The following is a 15,275-nucleotide window of genomic DNA, read 5'->3' as shown; positions in this document are numbered from 1 at the left end:
ATATTTTTTCCTATTCCAAACTCCTCATATCCCTATAAATAAATTGATATTAGCCCCGGAATGAACATCTGGGGTGGTTTTGAAAAAACCCCAAAATAAAATAATAATCAGTGTTTACATCCTAAAGCTTAAAATAAATATTTTTTTTTTGTTCATTGGCATGATCGGTTTTGTAGAGAGCAGTGAATTAATGTTGTAACAATAATATCAATTAAATATTATGGACAGTACTTCCACACAATGTGTCATTTTACGTATATACTGTATATGAAAGTACATTAAATACAATTAAAATTAAACCGTGGAGACCAATCTTTTTAATTATGCCTTTCCCTTTTCTTGAAGTACGCACTTTTGGGGCATATTCTGTCTATTTGGGGAAGTTGTATTTAACGACGAAATCATCACCATATAGTTGTCGATTTTGTGGCTTGCCGAGGGGAAACGGAGCTGCGTTTCACTGTAGAAGGGACGCTCTCCTCACCACATTAATAAGAGCGGTTGTGAAGCTGGGATGAGGAGAAAGGCAACAACTGAGAGTTCTGCCCTGGAGCAATCGCCGCAGGTCTCCTTAGGGAGGACAGAACATCCTGATATCTGTTCTAAGAGTTCGTGGTGTGTTTCTTGACAGTCCATTCGTCTGGCCAAAGCCCCAGTAGAGGTTCGGTGAAGGAGACACCACCGGTATTTCCCCATCAAGTCTCTCCAACTAAAGTGTTCCCCATCTCAAGCCTCAACCCATACCTAACCAAGTAAGTAAGACTTGTGTGTGTTCATGTATGTACATTATTTTGAATGTGTTTATTTAATTTAAGTCTTTCAATTAACATTTCAATTGTTAATGTTAGATCCGGGTTCTTACCAGGTACTTGAGGTGCTCAGAGTGCTTGAATTTCATCCTCAGAAATGTACTTGAAAATCCTTTGGACAGAAAGCAGCACTGTGCTGCCCTGTTTGTTGATCTGGCCAAGGCATTTTATTCTGTTGACCATGAACTGCTGTTGGGCAGACTCAGTCGGTATGGGTGCCAAGGCTATAGAGTGGTTCAAGAAGTACTTTGCAGATATAACCCAGTGTGCAAATACAGAAGGGCACAAGTCAAGCTTCATAGAGATCACTAAGCTTAGCCCCTGTCTTATTCTATATTTTTATAAATAACATTGGGAAGGACATGCTTACAGCTAATGCCATGGGCAAACTACACGACTTGTACAGTACAGAACAGTACAGTACAGCGATCTGACATCATCAGATCGCTGTACTGTTCACACTACACAACTTTCTGTCTTGTGATCAGGAATCTTGCAGTCTTGTGGTTTGCACACTACATGACTGAACGGCGACAGGGGGTCACACATCACAAGATCTCTCACCAGGAGGAATCCCCAACGGGTCTGTCGGGTCTCCAAACTACGTTTTGTGATGAAAAGACACGTGAGAAGTGACACTGGAAATGAAGCAATACCATGCTGGATTATTTATTTTTTATTGTATTCTTGATCACTGTAAAAAAAATAAACAATAAAAGCAGAATTTAAAGATCGGCGGGCTTTGCTCGCCGATCTCCAAAAAACCTGTCGGCGAGTGTAAAATCAGGCCAGAATCACGTACAGTAGTCTGACCTCTCTTTGCCGATGATACAATAGTCTACTCAGTTGCCTCTTCTCTGAGCCAGGCTGTTTATGAGCTCCAGGATTCCTTTCAACAGCCGAAGGCTTCTGTATATGGTCCAAAGTTGGTTCTTAATGCTAAACCAAATTCATGGTCTTTTCCAGTGCTCGCTACTCGATCTCAGGTCATGTTGGCATTCATACCCCAGGAGGGGACTCAATTGAATAAGTATCATCCTTCAAGTCCTTGGGTATTTGGGTGGATGACAGGCTCTCTTTTAAAGTGCATATTGAGAACCTAGTGAAGAAACTGAAAAAACAGGGCCTGCCTTAATTTAGCAGTTAGGAAAACCCTTGTACAGGCTACGTTCTTAAGTGTTCTAGACTATTGGGACATTATTTACATGCATGCTGCCTCCTCCACACTTCGCTGCCTAGAATCTGGGTATCACAGTTCCCTACTTTTTATTTCCAACTCATTGGCTCATTTGCGTGAAGTCCTTGAAAATAAAAAAAGACAGTGCTTACAAAGTACTTAAAAAAGTCCTTGATTTTCATTTTGTAATGCCAGAATTAAGCCTGGTTAAATGCTCTAATTTAAATTGTGTTTGAATGTGTTCATGTTAAATGCTTTAATACAATCTCTATGTTTGGCTAAGTCCAGTACTTACGTAGGTTAAAAAACAGTGTTGCAAGACAAACACTTTTTCAAGAATGTTTACGCAGAGGTATTTAATGTGTTCTGAATGGCATGCTTGTTCATTATCTAAAATGTTCTTGTTTTTTTCCTAGATTGTATTAAGTATGCAGAACTCCTGGGTCAAATCATGTGAATTGTGTGAAAAGCAATTTAACCTAACTCATCATTCAATGCCATTTTTATTTTATTGATCGTTTTTGCGATCCAATGTCAAGTTCAACTATAGAAATATTAGAGTAAGCAAGAGTTAGCAACAATGTTGCAACTATGGCTTAAAAAATAATTTATATTCTTCAGTCAACATGGCAGATTTTAACAGTGTCATCAATTGTTCATTCTCATGGTAGAAGTCCACCGGCGCGTTGGCACGGCGTATAGGCGCGGAGTGCAGGGGGGTTTTCCACCGGCTCCATCGGCTGCCTGGTGAAGCTTCCCAGACGCGTCAATGTTGTCGTAGAGAGAGGAAGAGTATTGGAAACAACAGCCATTTAAATATTTTTATACACACAATTTGATTATACTGTGACGCGTGGTGGATCAACCAGACAGACACAATGAAGGAGACACAGATGGAGCACTCCATGCAGAGGAGAAGCCCCTGTTATTGCCTGCCACAAGGCTACAACTACCCTGGGGTTGAGGTTTCCAGTCAGAAAAGAACGACCTGGGATGGGCGTGTCCCTTTTTATCAAAGACTTCTCTTCAGACATGCTCTCCTTCCACTCGCACCTGGCGCTCTCCTCGCTTCCCTCTCTCCTCTCACTCCCCTCCTTTCACACTATCCTGGACACCTCCCCCCCAATCAGATGAACTTATGCACATTATAACAACCCACCAATGAACCTGAACCCCTGTCTCCTCTATCCACACAGTCACACACACACACACACACACACACACACACACACACACACACACACACACACACACACACACACACACACACACACACACACACACACACACACACACACACACACACACACACAGCGTGTTTGTTCTTTGTATTTAAAACGGGTCTTGATCAATAAGCGAATCCGACAGCAGCGCATAGGTCTCTGGTACAATGTAGACTCATATAAAACACATTTAAATTGATTGCACTCTTTAGAAGAAACATTTCTATGTAGTTTTATCTTGTGTTTCTAAGGAAAAGGCTCAGGTAGCTGCGCACAGTGGATCAACATGGGTTTAATTGGAAGCGTGCACTTACGGCACGCCACAACTCTCCCAAACACTGCGCCAACACGTCCGGTGGACTTCTACCCTCGGTCACATAATATATGCAGCATGATTAGGTCGACGTACAGACTTAAAACCATAGTGGGACAGAAGGTCCCACTATGGTTTTAACTTGATTTTCAAGACTAAAAATACTACTTCTGCTGCACATTCATCAGCCAAACAATTTCCTTCCATACTGTGACTCCAGTTCCCCTTTTACTGCTTTTCTTGAGTAGCACTTTGGGACATGTTTGGAGATCTGTGTATATGTGTGTGTGGATTGGTATGTGTGCATGTAATCCAGTGCATTTGCATGGAAATGAAATGGAATGGCCGCCCTCGCCTCAGAAAGGGGTGCTTTAACTACAGGTACTGCTGATTTTTTTTTTTTTTTTATGATCTGCTGCTGAAGGTTTTGATTCCGTTATTTGGCCCGGTGGGGGGCCGCAACCCGTTCTTTCCTCCTTCCCAATCTATTTTCCTTCCCCAAGGTTTCATTTTACTGCATTTTTTTTCCTGTTATCATTTCATTAGGCTCTTTGACCTTAAACCCGGCCACAAAGGGAGACAAGAACGGTAGGGGGAAAATATCTGAAGGTAGGGCGAGGTCCAGATAAGAGGAAAGGTACCCTGTGAACCTGCTCTCCATATCTTGGTCTCAGATAATGTAGCCAAGCTTTTGAAATTGCAAGCTGTAAAAGATAACTGTGCCTCTAGGTGTTGTAATAAACTGATGACAGTTCTAACTTTGAAGTTAGGGGCTACCTACAGTCACGGAAAGTGATGACTTCAGCAAAGGTTCCTTCACTTGCGTTCACACAAAAAAGAGGGAGAGAGGGAGCGAGAGAGCGAGTGATAAAGTGAGAATATGAAAGATAGTACACGTGGGCTTATGTTTATTTCTGTGGGGATATACAGTATGTATGTGCATACATGCATATGTGCTTCTTTATGCTGGCCTTTGTATGGTCTAGTCATCCCATTCTGCTGGTGTTAAGTAATATCATCTAGAGCAGACTGTAATTGGCTTTTAGCTGCCATAAAGCTTGGTGTCGCAGTCTTATCCATTCTGAGCAGGGAATGGGGTTCACTCTGGGCCAGCAGCTGCTCTTGTGATAGGGGATTTAATTGCTGGCAAAGTTACGGTATGAATATCCCCCTACTGCACAATTATCAGTGCGGTGAAAAGGCCCACCGTTGCATAAACTGTCGCGCTTGGCTGACTGTTGTTAAAACCAGAACAAGAAACACGTTTTTAAATGCATCCAGGAGTTGGAAATCGTTGTTGTTCGTAAGTTGCCTGATTGTTTCTTCTTCTTCTTTTGTACTTTGAAGAACCTTAAAAGACACTTGTTCAATTTCCTCGGGAATTGTCCTTTGGTTAAGCTCTGTTCGCGCTTCGACTTGAGCTGAGTTCATATGCTGTCTGACAAAAAACCAGTACACCGCCGTTTTCTTTACCTTTTTTTTTTTTTACCTTGTGTGGACCTTGAACTGGAACTGGGACCTCTGAGTTTTGCTTATAGATTCCCTGCTTGTCAACAAAAAGAAAATCTAATCAATCTGAAGAAAACAAAACTGAACATACTGGAGCATAAGAAATATATATTCTATTGATTCAGGGCACTTGTTACACTATAAGGTTCTGAACACTTATTATGAAAATAATAATAATAATAATAATAATAATAATAATGGTGATAAGAGAGTGAATGAGGACGTGTTCTTGTTACGCACCGTCTTTTGTTTGGTTCCATAAGGAAACGGAGCAAGTAAAGAAAGCGATAACGATACGGACAAATTAAAGTAGGGTACAACTGAAATCCTGTTTTGATTGGACAAATTGGCAAATCTTTCATGGGGGTTCACTAGCAGAAATGAGTACAGTTACAAAGGATTGCATAGTTTTTTGCATACAGTTGGTTGTCCCCACAAAACAGATTAAAATCTATCCAAATTACAGTATAAATACTTTGTGAGTAGGGACATACAATTAGTTACAAATACAAAGAAAGTAGCTTTCAAAAACAAGGATTCTGCAGCACTTTAACAGAACGGAAAAGAGCTGAAAATCAAATTGACGGAAGCAAAATTGGATGCCAATGACCGAAACACTTTCTTAACCATATTTGAATCACTAGATAATTCTCTCAAGTGCACCAATATACTTAAAACTATTATACCTGATATATCAGATGAAATTGTCATCACTGTCGAAGTTGTCACATTTCGGCGTACAAATACCAAGAAAGCTGCTGGACTAGGATGAGTGCAGCACTTTTCTTTTGAAGAACTTTGCATCTGAGATGGCTCCAGTGTGGCAGCCAATCTTTCAGGCTTCCGTAGACACATGTAATGTCCCTCTGTCATGGAAAACCTTGCATATAAAACCATTACCCAAAGTTCCATTTCCTCAGTGATTATGAAATCTCTAGAAAGAATTCTGCTCCAATATTTCGATCTCCAATAATCCAATCACAAACATGGAGGTTAATCCTAGATCAAATGTACGTTGAAGGGACTTGAATATCATCTTCCGTGATTGTAATGTTATGTTAAATGTATGTATCTTAATTTTTGTCTTTTCTGTGATGTTGCAAATGTAGCTGCTGTGATACAAGAAGAATTTCAGACTTAATCTGACAATAAAGTATTATCGTATTGTATCGTAAAACTACATTAAAAAAAAGATCACCAGTACCATAGCCATGTACTCACTCAATCAGCCAATGGAAGGAGTCAATCATCCTTCCGTTTGGTTTGTACCCCCAGGTGGACTATCAAAGGCCGTGTCACCAAAAAATGCGATATCCACACCTGGAGTAATTCCAAAGGGGAAGGAAAACTCTTTTCCCTTTATATTGTGGACCAGAGCGTGAGTAGAGCATCATTCATGTTTGCATTATCGTTTCCGCTAAGAGGGCAACGCTGTTTAAGAACTTGAAATTCACTGTTTGACAGGGGGAGATCAGGATCACAGCTTTTAACAATGAGGTGGACATGTTCTTCCCTCTAGTGGAGGAAGGAAAGGTGAGTGATTACATCCATGCATTCCAGAGACTATATTTAGGTACTCCGCAATTTTCCTGCATCACAGTGTAGTTGCAGAAGAGGTTACATTTAATTTGCTTGTTGATGCGTCTGCCAGACATTTCGAGAAAGTCGACAGGAAGGCTTGGGTTCAACACAAGTCTATGGAGTCTACGGCTGTTCCAATGACAAATCAGTGTCTTGAAGATCTGGGTACACTTTTTAGTACAAGAACCTGGTCTTGGAACCTGGTTTTGTACCATTGTGCCATTTACAATTTCATTTATTTTATGGAAATGCAACATTACAATAAATATTATGTCATTCAGAGAGTTGCCCGACAATAAATATTGGACAATGTGTGTTGTAAGCTGAGAGCAGATCCCTTTGACCCCTCGGCCAGCGGCTTGTTCATCTCTGTGTCCCAGTTGGGCACCTACGTGTTTTCCCTTCCTTCGTAAAGAAATGGACAAAGGTCCCTTGTCGTGCATGTACTCCGAACATGCCTGTGTGATGCCCCTGTGATTACAGGCCAGTAGAACCCATGTCGAGGCTCTCGCCGAGCCCTATTGTGCCTGCAGAGCTTAATAACTCAATTAACCTCACCATCACATTCATAGTCCCTCCGGCTCAGGTATCAACTGCTGGCAGTGACTCCCAACATAGCCCTGATTCAATTTGTGCCCTCTGCCCTCAGAAGATAAATAACGGAATGAATCCTTCTCCCTTTGCTGGACAGACTGCTGACAGAAGTGCGAGTGGGCGTGCCTGGCTCTTAGCAGCCCAAATACTTATCACGTTAGTTTTCCTGCCCTCGCCTCTGTGCGAGGGCAGGAAAATTGGAGAGAATAGGGGAGGTAGAAAAAAAAGAGTGATTCATTCAAAGCCTCCATTTTCTGGTAAATTAGAGAACTGATGGCGTCGATCATGGGGATAAATTACAGGGGGGCACAGGGGGGTCTGGACTTGTGCTAATTATAGACGATGTGTTTTTAAGTTTCGAAAGATTGCGCCCCCCCCTCTTATGTCTCACAGTGGTTTGGTTCCACTGCTATCCCCAAAATCCCACACACATAACCGTCGGTACGAGTGTCTGTGGAGTGATCTCCGGAAGTGGTGGCTGACAACCAATAAATAGGTACTTTGCAATGGTTAACTTAAAACAAAGGATGTGTCAGACATTTTCTTTACTTCTACCACTCGGTAGAATAAAACAGATTTACAATTGTATAAAACAAATTTACAATTGTATAAAACACATTTACAACTGTAACCAGAGTGCATTTTGTTCGCTCCATTGCTGTACATGATAACATGCATTCTGTAAAACCCTTTAAGTTATTTACCTATCAATTATCCAGTACATATAGTAGTTATTAGAGTTTCCTCTATATACATGTAATACAACAGTTCTATTGGCGGCACCTTACATAATAATTTGGAAAGCGGTGTATTGTACCCCCAACAGTGAAATTAAATATCCGCCCCTGGTCTCGATATAACGTCAACCTCAGAGGGTTTTTATATTTGGGGTAGTTTTAACTCATTTAACTAATCAGCCAAGTCAGGCATTTCTTGACACCAACACACACCAACAGGTTAAATTCCACACTTTGCCTCATCCCGTCTCCGTAGGTGTACTACATATCCAAAGCCTCAATAAAAGCGGCCAAACGACAGTTCTCAGTACTGAACGACTACGAGATGACTCTCCAAGCCAACACCTGCATCGTCCCCTGTCATGACAGCCAGGACGTCCCCGCGCTGCACTGTTGCTTTGTTCCCATCGCAGAGCTCGAGAGCAAGGACACAGGTGCCGTCATCGGTAAGGAGATTAATTTGGGGTGCACATCCATCAATCTATCTATCGATGGCAGTTTCTCCTACCACACGCCACCCGAGTGGCCTTTTGAGGGCCCTCCGGCACAGAGACACAGAAGACGATGTTGTAGACACACCCGTTTATTGTATAGAGTGGGCCAGTTGGAATTAGCCAGGAGCAGATAGAACATGTCATGACAGGGCTCCTCTCCTGAGTGTGCGTGGGGATGGCGGTTTTACCTGCTTCTCGTTAGACCAACCAACGAGCAACAGGTATGCAGCCACTCTGATCCCCTTTACCTAGATCCAGGTCAGGTGTGGCTGCTCAACCAGACCATCCCCACACCACATATCCCAGATGGATAGGGTATCTAGAGTGAGTTTGAGGCCTGCCTTTCCATAAAGACAAATGTGGCTATATTGAATATTATTTATTTATATATTTTCCAAAGGTGTCAGGACAGTGTGGACATTATCCGTGTGTGTCCCAATGCCAATTTAACCTGAATAAACCCAAATAGTACAAGGGTTGTCCAGCTAGCCCTGTTAACCATTTTCAATGGAACCTATTTCAAGTCACTGGCAGAGAGTCAGCAGGTTAAGTGCCTTGCTGGAGGACACGTGGACTTGGACACGACACGGGCTTGGGGAGCTGGCATTAACATGGTTTTTAAGGTTCAGAACAGTCCACCAGGTCAACTGCACAAGCTCCAATGATGGGAGGAAATAGATATCGACAGGTAATTATTAAATGATAGTAGATAGGCTGATGCCAGTCAGTAAATTAACACTTTGTAATGCGTTTGGAGGGGAAGCTAATTCAGGCTTACAATATGGAAGGGAGATAAAACGAGGACTACACCAAGGATATGTGGATATTCTGCACTTGTGCTTGCACTCTGCATCCAGTCACTGTCTTATCTCCATGGCAGGTAAATTGGGAAGGTCTTGGTTAGGATTGGGTCCGAAAATTGACTATTTAGGTGGATTGTCAGTCACAGTCTGCTGTCCATATTAGGGAGATAATGAAGGCTTGTGACATTGGCTGCCCGGTAATTTCTCTGAATATGGGTGAATGAGATTGTAAGCATTACTGTAATTGCTGTCACTGGGCCTCATGCACAAAAAAGATGAACGTGCAGAATCACCGCTGGGTTCAAGACACTTGCCTACTGGCTACATTTGTACTTACCCATGTGCATAATATGTGCATGAATCTGAACCATTCTAAATTGACATATTAGGAGGCAAAGAGTAAAAATAAGATGGTTGGATTATTATTATTATTTGATATGTATAATATTGGATGATATTGAGTATTTACAAATCCTTACAAATTGTGGTTTTACTATGCTTATTACTTTAGCTAAAGTTTTGCAATATAATTTTACAGGACTCTTTTGTTCTCTTTTGTTCCAAAAGTAACACATTCAAGTAATCAGAGAAATTTTAAGTCATATCTTCTGTTCATCCTCTTGAACCCGGAGTGCCAAAATAGGTCTATATTACAATAACAAAGCAATAGAGATGATACAAAAACACAAACACCTTCCCACATCGTTTTTGATAGAGGGGTAGTACTGCATCAATGAAGGTCATAACAGCAGGCCTACCTCACCCCTGTCCAGGGCTATCCGGACAGATCAGAGAACACTAAGGCTGGGGGTTCTCTCCCCACACTCTATCTCTCTCTGTTTCTCTGTCTTTTCCTTATTCCCTCCCTCCCCTCTCCTTTGTCAAACAGGGGGATTATAACATGGTAATGAGAACTGTCAGCCTGTTCCCGTGGCGATAATGGAGTTCAGAGGTGGATGACATCGTCTCAATCATAATGGAATTAAGGCCTGTGGAGAGAGCCCAGCAAGTGATCTGGGGAGCAGGGCAGTGATGGAGGAGGAGGAGGGGGGGCTGGGTAATGGTTAGAAATAGAGAGAGATAAATATTTTTGTGAACAAATGTTTTTGCACAATCACAATTATCTCTCGCACCTAGTCCATTTGCATCTCCATTTCTTGGGGTTTTGGGATATTTTGACCCTTTACTTTACCATCCCATGTCCCAACCCGGCGCTTTTCGCAGCGCTGTACTGTTTGTTGGCTGTGTGTGAAAAACATCGGAAATTCCTTTTTTCGTCCAAAATGAGATTATAGCAGATTTATGTTCCTCAAGTTATCTCTCAAAGTATTTTCAAAACTGAGTTTGATTTCTAAATATTAGATAAATATTAAAAAGTCAAGGCTATGTGATCCACCAGCATTTCGCAGGGAGAGAAAGTCACTAACCAACTTGTTGAAGAGCACTAAAGACGATCTTACGCTTCCCTTTGGTGCAAACATGAGATGTCAAGCCAGAATGTGAAACCGTTTTGATAAAATAAAGATAAGATAAGATTAAAAGTTAACCCAGACTATACCGGATCTTCTTCACATGGTCTAAAAATGTTGTGCTGCAATGCCTCAGATGACACGAAGAAGAAAAGCTGACATCACTTCCTTAACAATGTTTATAGAAACAACAACAAATAAACACCAGAAGTAAGACATTTCACTTCTCCGTGAAAACATATTATTTATGTTTTGTTATGGATTATGAGAACACGGTGGCAGAAGCTCTCAATCATATTGGCGAACTGGCAGCAGGAGGCAGCGGGAGGCAGCAGGAGACAGCGGGCAAAGGGGTGCAATTGTTGTTGTCTGGTGATAGGTTTTCATGTGCATTATCTGAAAAGTGACACTTTCTTGAAACTGTCATTGTCAAAAAACAATAGAGGCAGAAAAAGGGAATGTTAAGAAGTTACAGGGGTCATGCTACTATAGTGAGCATGAACTTAGAATGAAAATAATATAACTTAAAATTAAAGGATTAACCTGAATTATGCATTTTTCCAATCTTTTTATAATTTAATGATTCAAATGTTATTTCATAAAATCACATTCAACATGATCTCATTGAAGGAATTCAGCCCTAAATGCTTCTAAATATGTATTTTGTGCTGCAAAATTCTGGACATTTTTCTAAAACTTTAAAGCCTGATTTCTCATTACTTCTGTTTCCAGGTCAAGTCAAGTCACACTTAATTTTATAAAGCACATTTCATACCAGGCAACACAATGTGCTTTACAAAGAAATACCATCAAAGAAAGAACATTGTTGTCATCTGGTCATTTCAAATTTCATTCTGCCCCTGAAACAACAGCATAAACAAAAGCAGGAGCAACAGTAACAAAAACAACAAAAACAAAACCTTAATCTAGTCATAGCTTCCAAAATACTTGCTTGATTCCTGAAAGCAATACCTTGTTTTGAAGCTCTGATCCAACATCCTACACTTTCATATCCTGTGAAAAATCTAAAATGTAAAATTTCGAAATGTGACCCTAAAGTATGCGGTGTGTCACATTTTGGATATTACAAACTGACAAAGTGTGTCTTTAAAGCTCTGTCATTCAATTTGTTGTTGTTTTTCAATGCGTTTTCATGTCAACTTGGTAAGCTTTTATAATTAGCCAGGTTCCATACCTCCATCTCCAAGCTCTGCACGCCAGTGTGGTAATCCTGAATGAAGTGTTTTTGGCTTTGAGAATGACGAGAAACACGAATGAGTGCATTTGTTGTGATTAGGGATGTGGGATGAGTTGTTAGCCAGCCCTGTTCTGGCATTTATGTCAGTCCGACTCTAACGACTTGACATTATCAAAGGGGTGTCAACAGTTCGGCCATTTTCGATCCTTCCCGCCTGCGATCTGATCGTGATTCACCTTGTGTAAAGCTACATCCAGGAGGGATGAGGGGTGCACCATACACACCATGAAACAAGAGACAATTTGGGAGGCAGTAAAAGCACCATGAGGCTAAGGACTCTCCTCTCCAACCCTCTCATCTACTCACATCCTACTCTCCTTTTCCTCCTTCTGCGCCATCACTGCACCTAAAAAGACATACTAGTGTACTATTTACCCAAGGAAAATAAGTGTTTAGTATGTCCAAAACCATAGAATGCGACAACAACCGGGGTGACGTACTACATTCGGTGAAGTATTGTAGTATGCCACCACAGCACACTAGGCAAACCTGTGCCATAATATACTTGCAATAACACTGGTATTACACTGTACATACTTTAATAAGCTAGTTAGCACATAGTTATGATTCATATTTATAATTTACAACCTTTATACCCATAACAATATCGCTTTTTAAAATATGTGACTGTTTCTGTTTGGAATTTGTTTGTATTGTCTGCCTATTTGAATATTTTTTACAATTACCTTTTCATAAAAATATATTTTTTTTTCATTTTTTATTTTATTTTATTATTTTTATTCAAAATGAAATGTAGACTTTATAAAAAATTGTAATGCTAAAGGTCCGTCGTGAAACGCACCAAACATCACCAGAACAAATTCCTCCTATACGTAAAATGTACATGGCGAAGAACATTGACTAACTGATTAACACTCGCAAGCGTATCCCACAATGCATTGTGAGGACAAGTTTCTATGCAGTGTTGTCATCAACCATCATCATCAACACTGTAACGGTCAATGACTCAGAACAGATGAGAACCCACAAGAATGACACAAAAACTATCAGGTAAGAAGTCAAAGTCAACAATGTGTATTCCAGAAAACAGGCAGAGGTCCTAACCAAGAGATCAGTCCAAGAAGGCAAACATTCCTGGCAGGGAAAAGGCAGAGAATCAGGATCCAGGGAATCGGGCAGAGAATCATGGTCCAGTGAATCAGGCAGAGAATCCGATTCCAAGGAATCAGGCAGAGAGTCATGGTCCAGGGAATCAGGCAGAGATAATGGTCCAGGGAATCAGGGTCCAGGAAAACAGACAGAGATTCAGGGTCCAGGAAATCAGGCAGAGAATCATGGTCCAGGGAATCAGGCAGAGAATCAGAGTCCAGGAGAACAGGCAGATAAAAAGAGTCAAGGGAAACAGGCAGAGAATCAGAGTCCAGGGAATCACAGTCCAGGGAATCAGAGTCCAGGTAATCAGGCTGAGAATCAGACGGACTGTACAGTAATAAGGTAGTAACTGTGGGAAAGCTCAGTGTATTGCAAAAGACCATCTGGCAGAGAACAAAGGGGAGTGGACTTGTATTTTAATTGAGGGACTAATTAGGGAAGGATCTGTAGGCGGGGTAAACCAGGTGAAGGGAAGGGAGTCACTGCAAGGCAAAAGAGACTGGGTGGATCCAAATGACATGGAGTTTAGTGACATGGCATGAGGAAAACAACCAGATGAGAGTAACAATGAAAACAAATAAGCGAACAGAATAAAATAACTTTAATTACTGGGAGATCAGGGAGGATTCATGACAAAGATGATGTATTTGATGTATGTGCGAAAATCCGTTGTTGTAGTACACCGGACGATGGCGCATACATTTAGTACGTATGACGCTATTCCGGATGCTTTTTAAAAGCTCCTCTCATGCTGTCCCATCTCCACTCTTCCCCTCTATCCTCGTCCCCTCCACTCCTCCTATGGTACTTCCTCCTCTCCCCTCTCCTGCTCTCCTCTCAAAACAGCACCCATTCATCAGTTCCTTCGCCTGTTCTTTGATGTGTCTACCTGCTCGCCAAGTCTTTTTATAGTAGTAAGGCATGTTTGTTTGACCCCCTTGTCGGCAGATGTGATTGGAGTGTGTAAAAGTGCTGAGGAGGTATCGTCTGTCATCACTAAAACCAGCAGAGAAGTCACTAAGAGAGCCCTACACTTAATGGACACCAGCGGAAAAGTGGTGACAGTCACGCTGTGGGGAGAGGAGGTAATAACTATAATCTTTCGCTCTGTAACACACACACACACACACACACACACACACACACACACACACACACACACACACACACACACACGCTGAGTGGGTGTATTTGTCATCGTTGATGTATAGAATGTCGTGTATATTTCCTGTTCTGTGGGGAAACGGAACTGCTGGATTGGGTTCTCTGGGCTAACTCAACCCTGTGACCTCCTGTAGCACTTCAAGCTAAGGCCACATGACGTGATTTTCAAGGCTGATTTAGCAACGATTTGAGATCGGGCGGAGTCCTTGTAGTAGGAGTCGTAGTTGTTATTGATATGTGTGTGTGTGTGAGTGTAATCAACTCTTTATCAATGCTATCCCAATCGGCCAGGTCACGATTCAGTCAAACATGTTTGGTTGTTTGGTCTTTCCAAAATCATTTGGTGTGTGCGTGTCAGAGCCTCAAATCGCATGCAATGGCAGTTTTCAACAGCCAATGAGATTGTGCGGCTGCACGAAAGCGAAGCCAACGAAAGCGGCAAGTGGGTGAGTGTGGACTTCCGGAATGAAGGAACAACACATGAGATTTGTGTCAGACCCGCTATTGTCTAATTATTGTATGTCAAGGCTGCAAGTTTGCTGCACAAACAACTACAGTAGTGAGCTGTATGACATCCAAATTGGTTTTGGGGTCAAAATATCGCAAGACATTTTGCCTTTTGCGAGAATCTCATGGGATGATACATTCCGGCGAGTACCGGAGTACCACAAAGCTATGTCCGTCTGTTCTCTGTTTTTAGATTTATGCACCTCAAAGACAGCAGCGGCAGTTATCTGTGTGCGCAGAAGAGACTGAAAACCTGCGCGTTGTTAAATGTGCGCTGCTCAATCTTTTCATAGTCGCTCACGATTGATAACGTCGCGTAATGTGGCGTCAGCTTTAGATGAAAGTCGTATATCCCGGACAGAATGCCAAGTACAACTGCAGTGTGCACGAAAGGGCACTGCTATTCTCCAGGCTCATTCAACATGCAAAGGATAATCCTATCTCCTGAGCCAAAATACTTAAAATAACTCTCATATTGCCTTGTCCAATTAAAAAAAAAAAAAAAAGCAGACGATTCCAGACAT

At 41.6% G+C, this 15,275-nt stretch overlaps 1 protein-coding gene across 1 annotated transcript in view; it reads left to right on the top strand.

Annotated features, from left to right (window-relative positions):
- The window catches only part of LOC307240303 (replication protein A 70 kDa DNA-binding subunit-like), a 53,204-nt gene that overhangs the window by 16,920 nt on the left and 21,009 nt on the right, over nt 1-15,275 (top strand). Inside the window, exons 6-10 of the mRNA XM_080014046.1 lie at nt 632-752; nt 6,307-6,409; nt 6,496-6,564; nt 8,200-8,389; nt 14,029-14,165. Of these exons, the coding sequence (XP_079870172.1) occupies nt 632-752; nt 6,307-6,409; nt 6,496-6,564; nt 8,200-8,389; nt 14,029-14,165 (620 nt within the window). The remainder of the gene's footprint in view (nt 1-631; nt 753-6,306; nt 6,410-6,495; nt 6,565-8,199; nt 8,390-14,028; nt 14,166-15,275) is intronic.

This window comes from Zeus faber (genome assembly GCF_960531495.2).
Source record: "Zeus faber genome assembly, chromosome: 14".
Taxonomy (NCBI): domain Eukaryota; kingdom Metazoa; phylum Chordata; class Actinopteri; order Zeiformes; family Zeidae; genus Zeus; species Zeus faber.
The sequence above is the reverse complement of the archived record's forward strand: the minus strand, read 5'-3'. Positions and strand labels throughout refer to the sequence as shown.